This window comes from Osmerus mordax, assembly GCF_038355195.1.
Source record: "Osmerus mordax isolate fOsmMor3 chromosome 5 unlocalized genomic scaffold, fOsmMor3.pri SUPER_5_unloc_2, whole genome shotgun sequence".
In the NCBI taxonomy this organism is placed as follows: domain Eukaryota; kingdom Metazoa; phylum Chordata; class Actinopteri; order Osmeriformes; family Osmeridae; genus Osmerus; species Osmerus mordax.
This window is the reverse complement of record NW_027120332.1, coordinates 1-16,882: the sequence shown is the minus strand read 5'-3', so window position 1 is coordinate 16,882 and position 16,882 is coordinate 1. Positions and strand designations below refer to the sequence as shown.

The 16,882-nt window shown below is 51.3% G+C and overlaps 1 protein-coding gene across 1 annotated transcript in view; it reads left to right on the top strand.

Moving 5' to 3' along the window:
* LOC136938380 (calmodulin-lysine N-methyltransferase-like) overlaps positions 1-16,199 on the top strand; it is a gene marked incomplete at its 3' end in the record, with an annotated part of 30,527 nt that extends 14,328 nt beyond the window's left edge. The window contains 7 exon segments of the mRNA XM_067231670.1: positions 587-638; positions 2,630-2,693; positions 4,365-4,399; positions 4,401-4,432; positions 6,202-6,276; positions 12,887-12,950; positions 16,068-16,199. Of these exon segments, the coding sequence (XP_067087771.1) occupies positions 587-638; positions 2,630-2,693; positions 4,365-4,399; positions 4,401-4,432; positions 6,202-6,276; positions 12,887-12,950; positions 16,068-16,199 (454 nt within the window).
* Positions 16,200-16,882: the final 683 nt, after the last annotated feature.

Here is a 16,882-nt window from a genome sequence, read left to right as displayed (position 1 = left end):
GGGTCTAAAGCCTCGTGTCCTCTTTGTGCTGGGAATAAGTGGTGGAAAATACACAGGACGTGCCACTCCAAGTCCTCTCAAGCCTTTCACAAGTTGAAGTCATTTCAACTTTCATATGGCACACAAGCACTCCTTCCCCATTAGAAACAAAAGATCCTTGGACACCAAAAAATGCTCCACAGCCAAACATGTCTGCCTGCTTGCTCGTGAGTGTAAAACTGTTCAATAGTCCATATGAAGAGATTAGAGCCCTGCCTTCAGTAAGCTGACAGAAGGAGAGAGTGGAAGAGGAGAGGATAGATGCATGGGGGGAAAGGAGGAAGGGGCGATCAATGATTGAGCTGGAAGGGCGTTCCAATCAATGCCCCCTCCACCCCTAGAAAGAGGTGGTGTCATCCACTCTTCATTAGAGGCTCTGTTGCGGGAGACAGCCATGCTGCTCTCTGCTTCTTCCTGCTACAGTATGTACACACACACACACACACACACAGCACACAAACATATTTACCTTCTCTCACCATCTGTAACCTCTTATTAATTTCTCTCTCTCTCTCTCTCTCTCTCTCTCTCTCTCTCTCTCTCTCAGGGGTGCCGTGTGTGAGTTAGGAGGAGGGATGACCTGCCTTGCGGGGCTCATGGTAAGTGAAAGGCATTCTTCCATGCTTGGTCACACTATGTCAAAATATGTCACTTCTGTGTTACGAAGGACGGTGCGGTCACTAATGAATGAAATTGACCCGTAGCTTTGCATCAATCCATACACACACTCAGCATGAGCACACATAGCAGCCATACTGTGTGTGCGCTTCTCTGTACATGTCTTCCTATCACGCGTGTGTGTCTAGTGAGTGTGTGTCTATGTGTGTTTGTGTGCGTGTGTGTGTGATTGTATGTCTGTGTGTGTGTGTGTGTGTGGGGGCTTACCTAGCCCTCAGTGCTGACAGCTATAGGGATGGTTGTCCACGGTCTTAAGAGCCCCTCCACATCGACAGGCTTTAGCGTGTCATCGATCCGCCGCAAGCCGCCATCACCAGCGGCTTCACTAGACCAGCAGGCCTTTATCTCCCTGGAGTCAATATCCCGTGTTGTGACATTGCTGGCTGGAGATGGAAACCTTCTCCCTCTCACTCTCCCCCCCCACCTCTTCGCTCCTCCTTCCTTCACCCCACTCTCTCTCTCCCTCCCTCCACTCCCTCCCTCCCCTCCCTCCCCTCCCTCCCTCCCTCCCTCCCTCCCTCCCCTCCCCTCTCTCCCTCCCTCCCTCCCCTCCCTCCCTCCCCCGCTCCTTGGCCCTTGTAATCTATTTCCCGTGATTCTCCTTCCCTCCAATTCTCGCCCTCATCCTCTCAATTTCCTTTCCTCGCCTCTCTTCCTGTCTTCTCCCCACGACAGGGACTCCTACTGTAGGTGTTTCTGTGATAGGGTGACTGTGTCAGGGCCGCCAGATTGGACGTTTCTGTCTGGGTTCCGGTTTTCCCTGTGGGTGTGTGTGTGTGTGTGTGTGTGTGGGGGGTTTCTATGGCAGGGTTGCCAGAGTGGGGTCCTGATCTTCTGCTCGGCTGCCCCAGTGATGTCTGCGAGGCTTTCCCTGCGTCTGTCCAGCTGGTGGAGTGGGCAGGCCTCTCTGACCCCCCTACCAGGCCTCTCACCCCCGGCCGCCTGGCCCCCCTGCCCCCCTGCCCCAGGGACAGAGAGGGGGATGGAGGAAACGGAGAAAGGGGGGAAAGAGAGAACGAGAGAGGATGCTGCTGTGTACACGGCTGCGCTTGTGGGTGTGAATGTGTACTCGGCGCGCGTGTTCGTCTTGCAATCCATTTAGGCGATGAAGGCCCCTCCCACATCCCACCCGTGTGACCTGCACACACACACGCGTATGTGTCCGCCAGTGGCGTGCCGCAATCGGACACTCCGACACACACACACAATAGCACACGCACCGTCACACACACGCCCGCCCGCACAGCGATAAAGAGAAAGAGTCAAAAAGAGAAAAGACAGGGTTGGGGGGGGGGGGGGGGGAGATGGGGGGGTTGGAGAGCGCAACACAAAACACTCAGTCTGCAGTGCAAAGTTATATGAAGGGCATCAGGCAGGCCGAGCGAGCCGAGTGCAGAGTGACAGAGGCGTGCGATGGCTCCGGCTGATAAACACACACCGCCAAATGAAAGACTCTGTGCTCACCATCATCCCCTGTCACAATGCAATTACTGAACAGAGTGATAGCAAGATAGAGGGGCCACTGCTAACCGGAATGATAAAAGTATTGACTGATTTGATTGAATGATTAAAATAATGCAGACATAGAATGAAGGGAGAGGGGGGGGGGGGGGGTGGGGGGGGTGAGAAGAGGGAGGTAGGGAGGGAGGGAGGGAGGGAGGGAGGGAGGGAGGGTGGGAGGGAGGGAAAGACAGAAAGAGGGGGGAGACAGAGAGAGAGAGATGGGTGCTTTGTAGATGTGGGGAAGACGCTGTTCGGTTTGTCAGAGGCTGGTCGCTCACACTGGGGGTCTGATGCTTTTATTTAGAGGTATTGTGCTCCTTTTCTTTCTGGCTCTCTGCCTCTCTCTCTCTCTCTCTCTCTCTCTCTCTCTGTTGTCTCATCTAATTTCTCTCTCTCACTTTGCTTTCAGATTGCCATTTGTGCTGACGTGAAGGAAGTCCAGCTATCAGATGGGAACGAGAAGGCCATTCAGAGTATCCTTTCCCCTAGTGTGTGTGTGTGTGTGTGTGTGTGGTGTGTGTGGTGTGTGTGGTGTGTGTGTGGTGTGGTGTGTGTGTGGTGTGTGTGTGTGTGTGTGTGTGGTAGGGTATATGTCACACACACACACATACATTCCATCTCTGTTCTAAACTCACTCAACTCTGGTCAGAACTAGAGTGAGTGCAAAAAAAAAAGGAATAATAACAAATATACTCACTTGTCGCAGGTTCAAATCCCCCCTGCACGTCTCTTTAGATAAAAGACTGCCAAATGAAGACATTACATGATGATTACGGACTGATTTATCTAGGACCTAGTGAGAGCTGTCTCCCCTAGCAGAGCTGAAGGTTGGGATTGCTGAAAAGCAAAAGTTAACTTTCGAATTTTGTATACAATATGTTCATGGTGGTTAGGTTGAAGGCATGTCAGGGGAGAAAAATTGTGGGTCAGTCATAAGTGAGGACACTGTACGACACAAACTCACATGAACACACTGTCTGGGGTGGTGACCTTGAATAGAAAACTAAAATCAATGGAAATGTTCCATTAAGTCTGATTGATGAATGTCTCCTGTTGGCCTGTGGAGAACCTAAGGGAGTCAGGTGGCTGAGTGGTTAGGGAATCGGGCTAGTAATCTGAAGGCTGTTGGTTCGATTCCTGGCTGTGTCAAATGACGTTGTGTCCTTGGGCAAGGCACTTCACCCTACTTGCCTCGGGGAGAATGTCCCTGTACTTACTGTAAGTCGCTCTGGATAAGAGCGTCTGCTAAAATGAATAAATGTAAATGTAACCTGAAGGGCACACACTCACACACACACACACACACATGCACACACACAGTCACACATAAACATTCGCCACGTGATCACTGGCATAAATAACACTGCACACACCTATATAATATAATACACACACAGAATAATACATTGAGTGCATGCATTTGTGCAGATGTATTTGTGTGTGTGTGTGTGTGTGTACCTGTGTATCAGAGGCAGGTGGCTGTTATGGCTGTGTGTAGATTGACCTTTCCCCCGGTGGTGTGGTACTGATGAGATTACCCTGAGCTCTCATGCTCCTCAGTCTATCATCTACATGCACTTAAACACGCTGACACGTACACACACACACGCACAGGTGTCCTGTTTTAATGTGTGTGTGTGAGAGAGGGAGAGAGAGAGGGCATTGAAGACTTCTTTGATCTAGGATTGGCTCACCATCCATCAGTCCACCCATCCATCCATCTGTCTATTTTGCTCTCTCTCTCTCTCTCTCTCTCTCTCTCTCTCTCTCTCCCCCCTCTGTCTCTCTCTCTCTCTCCCTCTCTCTTCTTCACGCTTCAGATTGGATTTGCCACAGCTCTTTGCCAGACAGACAGGAAAATCCTAATTGAATTGCCTTAGAACTGGCCTGGCAGTTTATTAATAGACAACTTGACATCAATCACACCCTGTGTGAGAGTGTGACAGAGTGTGTGTGTGAGTTGATGGTGTGTGTGTGTGCATGTGTGTAAACGAGCAAGCCAGAAGAGGGGTGGGTGTCCTGTTCCTTTGTGGGGGAATAATCCACCAAGATGTTGTATTACCTGATCCAGTATGCAGATGCTATTAGCCTCTATCCTTTTTACCCCTGAACCATTTGACCTTTGAACCTTGACCCTGCCTCAGATGTGCGAGGGGTCATTGAGAGGAACAGACTGGCCGGGGGTGTTCGGCTCCACCAGCGTGTCCAGCAGGTGGGAGATGTCTGCACACACACACACCCACACACACACACACACACACCTGTCTGGGGTTGGATGGTGAGGCTTTGGTTGGGGTTGGATGGTGAGGCTGGGGCTAGGGTGGGATGGTGAGGCTGGGTCTGGGGTTGGATGGTGAGGCTGGGCTGGGATGGTGAGGCTGGGGCTGGGGTGTGATGGTGAGGCTGGGACTGGGGTGGGATGGTGAGGCTGGGGCTGGGGTTGGATGGTGAGGCTGGGGCTGGGGTGGGATGGTGAGGCTGGGGTGGGATGGTTAGGCTGGGGCTGGGGTTGAATGGTGAGGCTGGGGCTGGGGTGGGATGGTGAGGCTTGGGGCTGGGGTGGGATGGTGAGGCTGGGGCTGGGATTGAATGGTGAGGCTGGGACTGGGGTGGGATGGTGAAGCTGGGGCTATGGTTGGATGGTGAGGGTGGGGCTGGGGTGGGATGGTGAGGCTGGGGCTGTGGTGGGATGGTGAGGCTGGGGTTGGATGGTGAGGGTGGGGCTGGGGTAGGATGGTGAGGCTGGGGCTGGGGTTGGATGGTGAGGGTGGGGCTGGGGTGGGATGGTGAGGCTGGGAAGCTGAGGCTGCATATCTTGATAGAATGGAAGTGTGTGTGTGTGTGTATGGGGGGGGGGGGTTTAATGTGTATTAACAGTTATCCATCCAAGCAAAATGATTGTCCTTAATAGAGAGTCCTCATCCCCACACACACACACGGTCCACTTACTACCTAGGATAAACGTAGGCTCCTTAAAACAGTAGTATTCACACCCCCCCCCCCCCCACAAAAAGATATTTTGTTTAGCTCCCCACCTCCTCTCCTCCCATCCCGCTCTCCCATACTTCCCTTCCAGACTTCCCTCTCTTACCCCCCCCACCCCCCCCCCCCCCGTGTGTATTTACACGGGGACGATGAAGTGAAAAAGTAAACGTATAATTAGACTGCATTACTTTGATTGTTTTCTTTTCAGATTAAGCCTCCTGTCAGAGCGCGACGCTTCGAGAGGGCTGAAGGTCGCTCCTGATTGGCTGAGGGGGGGGGGAAGGAGGGGGCACCGTCGCTCGACTGGGTGAATAAAAGCGGCGGGCCCCCTGCCGGGAGATGAGATTGTATTTCCACAAGACATCACTTTTGTTTACTGGGTGTTAATAATGGCTAATTAATAATCCCTATTCGCCTGTCTGGAGAGCAGAGGCTTGCTTTCTCTTAAGGAGAAGAGAGAGGGATAGAGATGGATGGAGGGAGGATGGAGGGAGGGAGGGAGGGATGGATGGATAGATGGCGGGAGGGAGGACAGAAAGTGTGAAGTGTTTAACTGGCTGGAATGGGGGGCTGCTGGACACCATACACACCCTTCGCCTGATGAACACACACACACACACACTCGGCCATCACACACACACTTTGGTCGGAGTGTGTGTGTGTGTGTGTTTGTGGGAGTTGTAGATTAGGTCCATAAGGAACAGGTGGACCCCCCCCCCCCTGTCTCGATGCTGCCCCCTCCAGGTGGACATGGGTAGCGCCCTCACCCCATCCTGCGCCCCATCCCTCTGTTGACCCAGTGGGTGGGGTCAGCACACAGAGACGTGTGTGTGTGTGTGTTGTTTGAGAGCAGGGGTGTTTTTGTCAATTGAACACACACACTGGATCACTGGATGGAAGGAGAGAGGGATGGAGGGGTTATACTGTAGAATTTACATTTGTATGACTCACCCCTGAACAATTGTATATGTGTGTGTGTGTGTTTCCTTGCTGCAGAGTGGTGAGGTGGGACTGTGAGACAGACATCACAGCGTTGGAGGGACACTTCGACATCGTAATGTGTGCTGACTGGTAGGTGACCTCTGCTTCCTCCTCTCACACACACACACACTCTCACACACACACTCTCTCTCTCTTACACACACACACACCTCCCTCCTCAGCCCAGTGTGTCACATTCATATTCGTGTTCTGGGGACAGTTATCAGATGCCCCCCCCCCTTCCTGGCCCCCGTGTTAGTTCTCCTATGCTGGCTCCTACAGGCTCAACCATTTTCACCAAATTGATTCTTCTTCATGCTTGGTGTCCCAGCAAATGACTTAGGCAAATTGCAAATAATTATGCCTTGACGAAAGAGAGAGGAAGACAGAGAGAGATAAGAAGAGATAAAGAGAGAGAGGATGAGCGACAGAAAGAGAGATGAAGATTAAGTGTGAGTGAGAAAGAGAAAGAGGGTTAAAATAGAGAGAGAGCGAGGAGAGAGGAAATGAGGAGGAGGCAACTGTGGAGCAACACAAACACCTCAATTAGCGTTTAAGTGACCAAAGCACACATCTCTCTCTCTCTCTCTCTCTCTCTCTTTCTCTTTGTCTCTCTCTCTCTGTGTGTGTTTTTCTCCATCTCCCTCTCTCCCTCTCTCTCTCTCTCTCTTTCCCTCTTTCTCCATCTCGCTCTCCTCTTTCTTTCTCTTTCTCTCTCTCCCTCTCTTTCTCTCCCTCCAGGACACCCATCTTCTCTGGGTTCTCCTCGCCCCACTTGTTGAGTGTAGTTGGAACGCAGCATCGCTCCTCACGGGGCTACTCTAGGGTTTACCTACCTCTCTATCTGCCTGTCTATCTGCCTGTCTACCTGCCTGTCTACCTGCCTGTATACCTGCCTGTCTACCTGCCTGTATACCTGCCTGTCTACCTGCCTGTCTACCTGCCTGTATACCTGCCTGTCTACCTGCCTGTCTACCTGCCTGTCTACCTGCCTGTATACCTACCTCTCTATCTGCCTGTCTACCTGCCTGTATACCTGGGAGTCAGGTGGCTGAGAGGTGAGGGAATCGGGCTAGTAATCCGAAGGTTGCCAGTTCTGCCTGTCTACCTGCCTGTCTACCTGCCTGTATACCTGCCTGTATACCTGCCTGTCTACCTGCCTGTATACCTGCCTGTCTACCTGCCTATCTACCTGCCTGTCTACCTGCCTGTATACCTACCTGTATACCTGCCTGTATACCTGCCTGTCTACCTGCCTATCTACCTGCCTGTATACCTACCTGTATACCTACCTGTATACCTACCTGTATACCTACCTGTATACCTGCCTGTCTACCTGCCTGTCTACTTGCCTGTCTACCTGCCTGTCTGTCTACCTGCCTGTCTGTCTGTCTACCTGCCTGTCTACCTGCCTGTCTACCTACTTACCTATCTACCTGCCTGTCTACCTGTCTGTCTAGTTTACGAGGGAAAGCACTCTTTCACTCTCTCTCTCTCTCTCTCTCTCTCTCTCTCTCTCTCTCTCTCTCTCTCTCTCTCTCTCTTCTCTCTCTCTCTCTTCTCACCTTTCTCTCTTTCCTACCCTTTCCTCTTTACTCGACTCCCAGATCCGTTCTGCTGCAGTGTGAATCCAGGGTGTGAGTGTGTGTGTGTGTGTGTGTGTGTGTGTGTGTGTGAGTGTGTGAGTGTGTGAGTGAGTGAGTGTATGTGTGTGTGAGTGAGTCAGTGCAGCGTGTCCATCTGAAAGCTATGATAGCTCTATGAGCTGTGTGATAAGTGGGGCATTAGCAGAGTTAGCATTATTTTAATGTCAGAGTTATTATCGGTAATGGCCAGGTGAAATGAACAGTGTTGCATAGGTGTAATAAGGGATGCTTCACTGCGCAGCACTGTATGTACCCTGGGTGTATGCATATATCTGTGTGTGTGTGTGTGTGTGTGAGGAGGAGCCTGATAGGTGTGTATGTGGCGGTAGATAATCCTTATCCCTGAGCCTAAGGTACTATATGTAGGTACATGTTTTTCAGCGTATCTGTGTGTAAGTGTGTGTGTGTGTGTGTGGGGTGTGTGTGTGTGGGGGGGGGGGTGTGTGGGGCGTGTGTGTGTGCGTGATGCGCCTACCGAACGGTGTGTAATTGACTGCGTCTCCGTCGGAGAGTGATGGCTGTGCGATTAACGAGCTCACCAGCATGACGATCAGCGGAGAAAAGGTCAACAGCCACACTTCTGCTCCAATTAATTACAGTCTTTCAGACAATGGAGCCACTGTAGACAGCCAGCCCTGGACGAGAATATGGAGACCTCGCACTGTCACACACACACACACACTGTCACATACACACACATGCATGGATTTGCACTCTCACATGCACAGATCACCTTACATGCCGGAAGTTTTTGCTCACATGCTCCCTCTCTCTTACTCACACACACACACGCTCACACACTCGCTCTCTCACACACACATGCTCACACACACGCTCTCTCACACACACATGCTCACACACACGCTCTCACACACACACACATGCTCACACACTGGCTAGGCTGGCATGTGTACTGAACAGTGCCATGACTGGTCTTGTGAGCTGGGATTCCTGCAGAGGGATTGTGGGTAGTGGAGGCTTGGCGGGGACACCAGCATGTCTGCGCCTCTAAGCTGCCCATGTGTGGGCCTGGAGATAAAGCCCTTTGTCTGTGTGTGTGTGTGTGTGGGGTGTGTGTGTGTGTGTGTGTGTGTGTGTGTGTGTGTGTGAAGCACGCGTGCCATCCCCATGTCTTTTGTGTATGTCGTGACGCACACACACATATTTCTGCATTTGACTTCGATGTCGATTAGCTTCGATGTCGCTAATCACATTTAGCACGCTTGGTTTTGTGACGGCGTAGCGTGAGCGTGTCCAGCGCACGTCAGACTGGGCTGTGTGTGCGTCCGGTCTGCTCACACACGTGCACGCTGGAGGTTTTGGGGCGAGGCTTACATTCGGAGAAATCCCTTTCATTTCGCAAAAAGCATGACATGGGCAGGCCACCGCAAAGAGAATTAGCGATGAGCACTTAACGAATAACACAATAGAGCAACCTGGATGGAAAGTCAAACACAAAAACAAGAAGCCCCGTCCCGGAAAGGGAGGGCTCATGCTCTTTAATCGTCAATAACGTCAATCATCTGATTAGCGTAAGCAGCTAAGCAACACCATATGATTTTGCTGCACTCATTTGGTAAATGCCTTCTCTTTGGGCCCCTGTGTTTCCTGCGGGTCTCACTGAACAGATGAAGTTAATGCTGCTGGGATTAGAGTAGATTTACTACGGAAGTCCACCCTCACCCCGGACAAACACACGCACGCGCCCCCGGCGAGACACACGCATACACACATCACACACACAGCGAGGCACACATAAAAAAAAACTCTCACGCACGCCCTCCCGAGCTCTGGTGTCCAGATTACGCCACACGCAGCATATGGGTAACTCTAGATAATTCCAGGTGGGTTTAACCTCAGCCTCTCATTCTCAGACCTGCCCAAAATAACCCAGACTAGCAGCTATTATCCTGGACAGGCCCCCCCTCCGACGGACAGCTTAACCTCTCTCTAACTCTCACCCCCTGTTTCTGCTTTCACCATGTCATCCTATTAAGTGTGTGAGGCCTGGTTGTTTGGGACAACGGTGTGTGTGTGTGTGCAGGTCAGTGTTCCTGTGTAATGCTCTTCTACATGTTGCTGTTGTCAGAGGGCTGAGGTCGTCCCGTCGTCTAGGGAACATTGCCTCGGAATGGTCCAGAATGTCCAGAACCCTTCGGTGATGTAACATCGCACACATAACACACTCTAGAGCTCTATTTGCAGGTCTCACACACACGCTCAAACACGCAGGTCACTCAGGGATGTAAGTGTGGACTAAAGGGGCAAACATTGTCTCATTCTTTTCCTCCCTGGTGAGTAGTACAGGGGATGTGAACCCGTGTACAGATGACCCCCAGGGCCACGTGCTCAGGACCCGCTGGTAATATGGAGATCAGATATCAGTGGCTGCTGGGGCAGGGGGAGTCAGAGGAAGTGTCTAGCAGCAGAGTAACAGGGCGGGGTGCCCGTCTCACAAGTGACTAGGGGGCAAAGAAAGGGCAGACAGCCAACCAGTCGACACCTTGCCCCCCCACCCACCCCCCACCCCTTCCACACCCCTTTAGCCGACTGGGCCCCCTCATTGTTCTGTCCTGACCCCTCCCCGCCCAGAACATGGCAGGTCAGCAGTGGAACACAGAGTGAGACTGATTGGGGGTGGGGGTGAAAGGTCGTGAACCCAGCGTGTGTTAGGGGAGGGGGCCGTGTCTATGTTGGTCGTGTGATGTGCTGGGGTCTCTCTGGGTTTAAGGGATGACCTCATGGAAACGTGACATCACAGTGGCTCAAAGGTGGACGTTCGCTTCCTCTAACTGGCTGCACGCGACCACTCACACACACACTCACACACACACACAGACAGAAAGAGCTCAATGCTCAAGCTGGGCAGGTTTTGCTATTTTCTTTGTTATCTAAATCAAGTGTATCTGTGTTTTGATTGTTTTCCAGGCGCTGTGGTCTAGGAGCTGGGCTCAGGGGGAGGGCAGGGTTTAAAAATCCCTGGCAGGCTAACACACTAGCAGGCAGGTAGGCAGGCAGGCATAAAGGCAGGCGGGAAGACAGGCAGGCAGACAGACAGACAGACAGACAGACAGACAGACAGGCAGACAGGCAGACAGACACAGGCAGGCAGGCATAAAGGCAGGCGGGAAGACAGGCAGACAGACAGGCAGACAGGCAGACAGGCAGACAGACAGGCAGACAGGCAGACAGGCAGACAGACAGACAGACAGGCAGGCAGGCACGCAAAGACAGGCGGACACACACAGGCAGGCAGGACAGAGATGCAGGACCATGCTGTGCGCTGCACCACTCCACAGAACCGTTTCCTCCTCCAGGACACATTTGCATACAGAAGGTCATCAGCTGACGTGATTGGAAAGTTGTTTTTTTGATCCAGATTCTGTTACTGCTGTCCAGCCAGTCAGTTTGTCTGAATTATAATACATCTGACCTGTATTGTTACATTTTAGTCTAATTACTTTACACTCATTTGTGATAATACTGATCCTGGACGAGGCTATTGTGTTGTAGTTTGACTGACGGCTGTCTTGGGTGTGGTCAGGGTGAGATAAGGGAAGATGAGATGTGTGTGTGTGTGTGTATGAGAGAGTGTGAGAGTGTGTGTGTGTGGGGGGGTATTGAATGAAGCCTTGGTGTAGGTGTGTGTGTGTGTGTGTGTGTGTGTGATTGGGTGTGTGTAAGTGTGTGTGTGTGAGAGAGTGTGTGTGTGTAAGTGTATGTGTGTGTGTGTGAGAGTGTGTGTGTGTAAGTGTGTGTGTGTGTGTGTGTGTGTGTGTGAGAGTGTGTCTGATCTGATGGAGAGTGCGTTACCAGGGTGATGACCGTGGGCAACGAGGCATGCATGAGCTCAGGTCTGTTTCCCCCTTCTCATCTCCTGCTCAGTGACATTCCTGTCACCAAGCTTCCTGCTGACACACAAACACACACACCGGCACCTTAACGCACACACACATGCACTCTCACACAATTTACCTCCATTAGTCACATTTGTACACACTTCCTATCTCTCTCTCACTCTCACTCACTCTCTCCCTCTCTCTATATCTCTCTCTCTCTCTCTCACACACACACAGACACTCACACACTCCCCCCCCCCCACACACACACCAGCTTGTCTATTCAAGTCTCAGTTTGCTCCTGTAGCAGTCATCTGAACACTAGAGTGTGTGTGTGTGTGCAGGTGTGTGTGTGTGTGTGTGTGCAGGTGTGTGTGTGTGTGTGTGTGCAGGTGTGTGTGTGTGTGTGTGCAGGTGTGTGTGTGATGTCGTCAGGCCTGTGAGAGGATCAGACTTCCTCTCCCGTCCTGCCCTGCTCGCTGCCCTACACTGCAGCTCCCCTCATCAGATAGCAGTAATTGCAGCATAATGACTCTAGACACAGGATAGCCCGATGAGCCATATATACCTGCAAAACAGTCCCCAGTTATTCAGACAGCCTACTCATCCTCCTCTCTCACTATCGCTTCTTCCATCTGTCCCACGCTTATCTCCTAGGCTTGTTCTAACTTATTTTTATGTGAACGTTCAGGTTGTAAAGATTAGAGTAACATGCTTTTATCGCTATGTTTGATTGATGTGTTTTTCTCGAACATAATGCATCTGTAGTACATCTTTTATGCGAGGAAATATCAAGGCAGGGATTAATTGAGAGTTTGAGTTATTAGTTTTGAAACTGTCCAGGTGTTTTATTTTTCTTTGTGTGTGTGGGGTGTGTGTGTGTGTGTGTGTGTGGGGGGTGTAAGTAAACGTTGTTTAATATGTATGATGATATCTCTGTATGTCTTGGTCGCTGCGTATTTTTTGCTCGGCATGTGGAAAACAGAGTGAGGAGAATCCTGACAAACACACAGAAGAAAGAATCTTATTCATGCAGATTGTTTTTTCCCTCACTCAGTTTGTGGTTTTATTTGTAAACAAAGAAAAATAAATGGCTCCGCTGGTTTATCTTGAACCACTATCGCTAGAATGTATTCTAATCTCCCTGTCTCTCCCTTTCTCTCTATCTCTCTCTCCCTCTCAATCTCTCTCCCTCTCCCTCTTCACCCCTCCCAGCTTGTTTCTGGACCAGTACAGAGGCTGCCTGGTTGATGCAATAAGGAGATTACTGCGACCCGACGTAAGTGTGTGTTCCACTGCCCCCCTCCTCTCTCTCGCTCTCTCTCTCTCTCTCTTTCTCTCTCTCTCTCTCGCTCGCTCTCTCTCTCTCACACACACACACACACGCCCACACCCCTTTTCTCTCTCCAGTAATTAGTTGTCACCCAGTCAGACAGACAGTAATGGAATGGCAGGATTAATATCATGTAATACTTTAATACTTATTATGTGCAACTTGAATGGAGTCGTCTAATCTATTTGATGCTTTCCCCTCCGGCTAATCATGAAGAGAAGGAACTTCTCCTATTGGCCTCCATGATAAGACCCCATGCTGCAAATGCATGAGTGAGGGAGCGAGATAGAAAGAGAGAGAGAGAAAGAAAGAGAGAGTGAAAACGCTTCACAGATAGTGTGAGATTTTCTATTTATCTCAGGGGGCTGTTTCAAGTGTGTGTGTATGTGTGTGTTATCAAAAGAGGCCAAGGGGGGCTAGGGAGCGTATAGAGAGGGGGGGTGGAGAGGGAGGGTAGAGAGAGGGGGGGGTGGAGAGGGAGCGTATAGAGAGGGGGGGGTGGAGAGGGAGCGTATAGAGAGGGGGGGTGGAGAGGGAGGGTATAGAGAGGGGGGGTGGAGAGGGAGCGTATAGAGAGGGGGGGTGGAGAGGGGGGGTGGAGAGGGAGCGTATAGAGAGGGGGGGTGGAGAGGGGGGGTGGAGAGGGAGCGTATAGAGAGGGGGGGTGGAGAGGGGGGGTGGAGAGGGAGCGTATAGAGAGGGGGGGGTGGAGAGGGAGCGTATAGAGAGGGAGGGTGGAGAGGGAGCGTATAGAGAGGGGGGGTGGAGAGGGAGCGTATAGAGAGGGGGGGGTGGAGAGGGAGGGTAGAGAGGGAGGGTGGAGAGGGAGGGTGGAGAGGGGGGGTAGAGAGGGGAGGTAGAGAGGGAGGGTGGAGAGGGGGGGTAGAGAGGGAGGGTGGAGAGGGGGGGGTAGAGAGGGAGGGTGGAGAGGGGGGGTAGAGAGGGAGGGTGGAGAGGGGGAGGGGGGGTATGGATTTGCTGACAAGGTGACAGTGGGGGAAAGGGGGGGGGGGGGTAGGGGGGAAGTCCTTGTGTATTTATTGAGACCAGGGGGGGCCTGTTCCTACATCTCTGTTTGGGGTCACAGCTAGCACGTCATCCCATCCTGACCCCCTCTGACGGCCAGGTGACAGCTAGCACATTACATTTACATTACATTACATTTATTCATTTAGCAGATGCTTTTATCCAAAGCGACTTCCAAGAGAGAGCTTTACAAAGTGCATATCACTGATCATAACAACAAGATAGCCACAAAAACATTGCGAGTAGCCAAAACATGAAGCACACATTGTGAACAACCAAAGTAAGTGACAAAGGGAAGAACCATAAGAGCATGTAGTTAAACAAGTTACAATTAAACAATATGAACCGCTATAAGTGCAAGTGTACCTGTGGAAAAAACAAGCATCAATAATAAAAACAATATATCACAGCGAGTACAAAATTTTAAAATCAGTTACCACTAACCACAAGAGCAGCAAGTCTCTAAGCAAGAGTCATTGTGATCCTTGAGGAAACTAACATTGGGTCAAGCGAACCATTCCTAAGTACCGTTGTACTCCCACATCATCCCATCCTGAACCCCTCTGAAGGCCAGGTGACAGCCAGCACATCATCCTATCCTGACCCCCTCTGAAGGCCAGGTGACAGCCAGCACATCATCCCATCCTGACCCCCTCTGAAGGCCAGGTGACAGCCAGCACATCATCCCATCCTGACCCCCTCTGAAGGCCAGGTGACAGCCAGCACATCATCCCATCCTGAACCCCTCTGAAGGCCAGGTGACAGCCAGCACATCATCCTATCCTGACCCCCTCTGAAGGCCAGGTGACAGCTAGCACATCATCCTATCCTGACCCCCCTCTGAAGGCCAGGTGACAGCTAGCACATCATCCCATCCTGAACCCCTCTGAAGGCCAGGTGACAGCTAGCACATCATCCCATCCTGACCCCCCTCTGAAGGCCAGGTGACAGCTAGCACATCATCCCATCCTGACCCCCTCTGAAGGCCAGGTGACAGCCAGCACATCATCCCATCCTGACCCCCCTCTGAAGGCCAGGTGACAGCCAGCACATCATCCCATCCTGACCCCCTCTGAAGGCCAGGTGACAGCCAGCACATCATCCCATCCTGACCCCCTCTGAAGGCCAGGTGACAGCCAGCACATCATCCCCCGCTCTCGGACGCTGAGCTGGACTGTGTTGGTTACCTCGTACGCCCCGACTCCAACTCATCACAGACCTATCAAGGGATGAGCCCCAGTGAATCCTAACCTCTAGATCGAGAGATTGAGACAGATTGCCTGCTGTGTTCACAGCAGCGCACAATGGATAAATACTTTAATCAGATTGACAAATCAATTAATTTCCTAATGACTGTAATTGTTTGTTGTTGTTGGAGGGGAAACATCACGACTGGGCTGTTGGACGACTTAGACTGGATGTTTTTGGGCTGTTGTTGTGTTTTTGGTGAGGGGGGGGGGAGAACTACAGAGAGAGAGAGAGATACAGAAAGAGAGAGAGCTACAGAAAGAGAGAGACCATTTTCCAGAGGAAAGCAGCTGTTGGAAGGAGATCATCCTTCTGTTTTTCTGCTGTTCTGTTTGTTTCGTGCGCTGCTTGTGTGTCTGTCTGTCTCCCTTCCATTCTCATTTAATTAAAACAATAATATGATCAAAATATGAAATAATATTTAAAGCCGAAGGATTTCAAAGAAACTTTGAACCTGTGCATAATCCTCTTAGCTGTGCTGGTCTGGCTGTGCTGCCTGCTCTAGAAAAGTGTGGATGCGTTTCAAGCATTGATTGGATTAGTCCAGCTTTAATCTTTTTGTTTGTTATCTAATATAATACCTGGGAGAAATCAAATAGAATGGAATCATACAGCTGGCCACTCGTGGGGAGGGTGTGCATGCGTGGGACGGCTGGGATAGCAAACTGAACAAGAGGAAGATCAGAAATTCCCTCATTTAAAGCCCATAAGTGTACATATATCCTAATGTTCTGCACCCCCCCCTCCCCCCCCCCCCACACACACACACACGCACACACACACACACAGGGGACGGCGCTGGTGTTCGCCCCCGTGCGAGGAGACACCCTGGCTGAGTTCTGTCACCTGGCAGAAGGGGCGGGGCTCTACGTCCGGCGCTACGACAAGTATGATGAAGACGTTTGGGATGTCCACCTGAAGGTACACTCACCTGTCTGTCTGACACTCTCACCTGCCTGTCTGACACTCCCACCTGTCTGTCTGACACTCTCACCTGCCTGTCTGACACTCCCACCTGTCTGTCTGACACTCACCTGCCTGTCTGACACTCTCATCTGTCTGCCTGACACACTCACCTGTCTGTCTGACACTCTCACCTGCCTGTCTGACACTCTCACCTATCTGTCTGACACTCTCACCTGCCTGTCTGACACACTCACCTGTCTGTCTGACACTCACCTGTCTGTCTGACACACTCACTTGTCTGTCTGACACTCTCACCTGCCTGTCTGACACACTCACCTGTCTGTCTGACACTCTCACCTGTCTGTCTGACACACTCACTTGTCTGTCTGACACTCACCTGCCTGTCTAACACACTCACCTGTCTGTCTGACACTCACCTGTCTGTCTGACACTCACCTGTCTGTCTGACACACTCACTTGTCTGTCTGACACTCTCCCCTGTCTGTCTGCTAAGCTCACCTGTCTGGCCGTTCTAAAGTTTACTCCTCTATAACTCTTCAAGAAGTCTGTTTCCTGCTCTGTTTAGAGACAAAATTCACTTAGATTACTGAAAGACGAAGGCTAATTCTTGTTTTAGCAATAACAATCATGCAACATTTTTACTGTTTGAATCTTTTAGCTGCACCCAACGATTACTA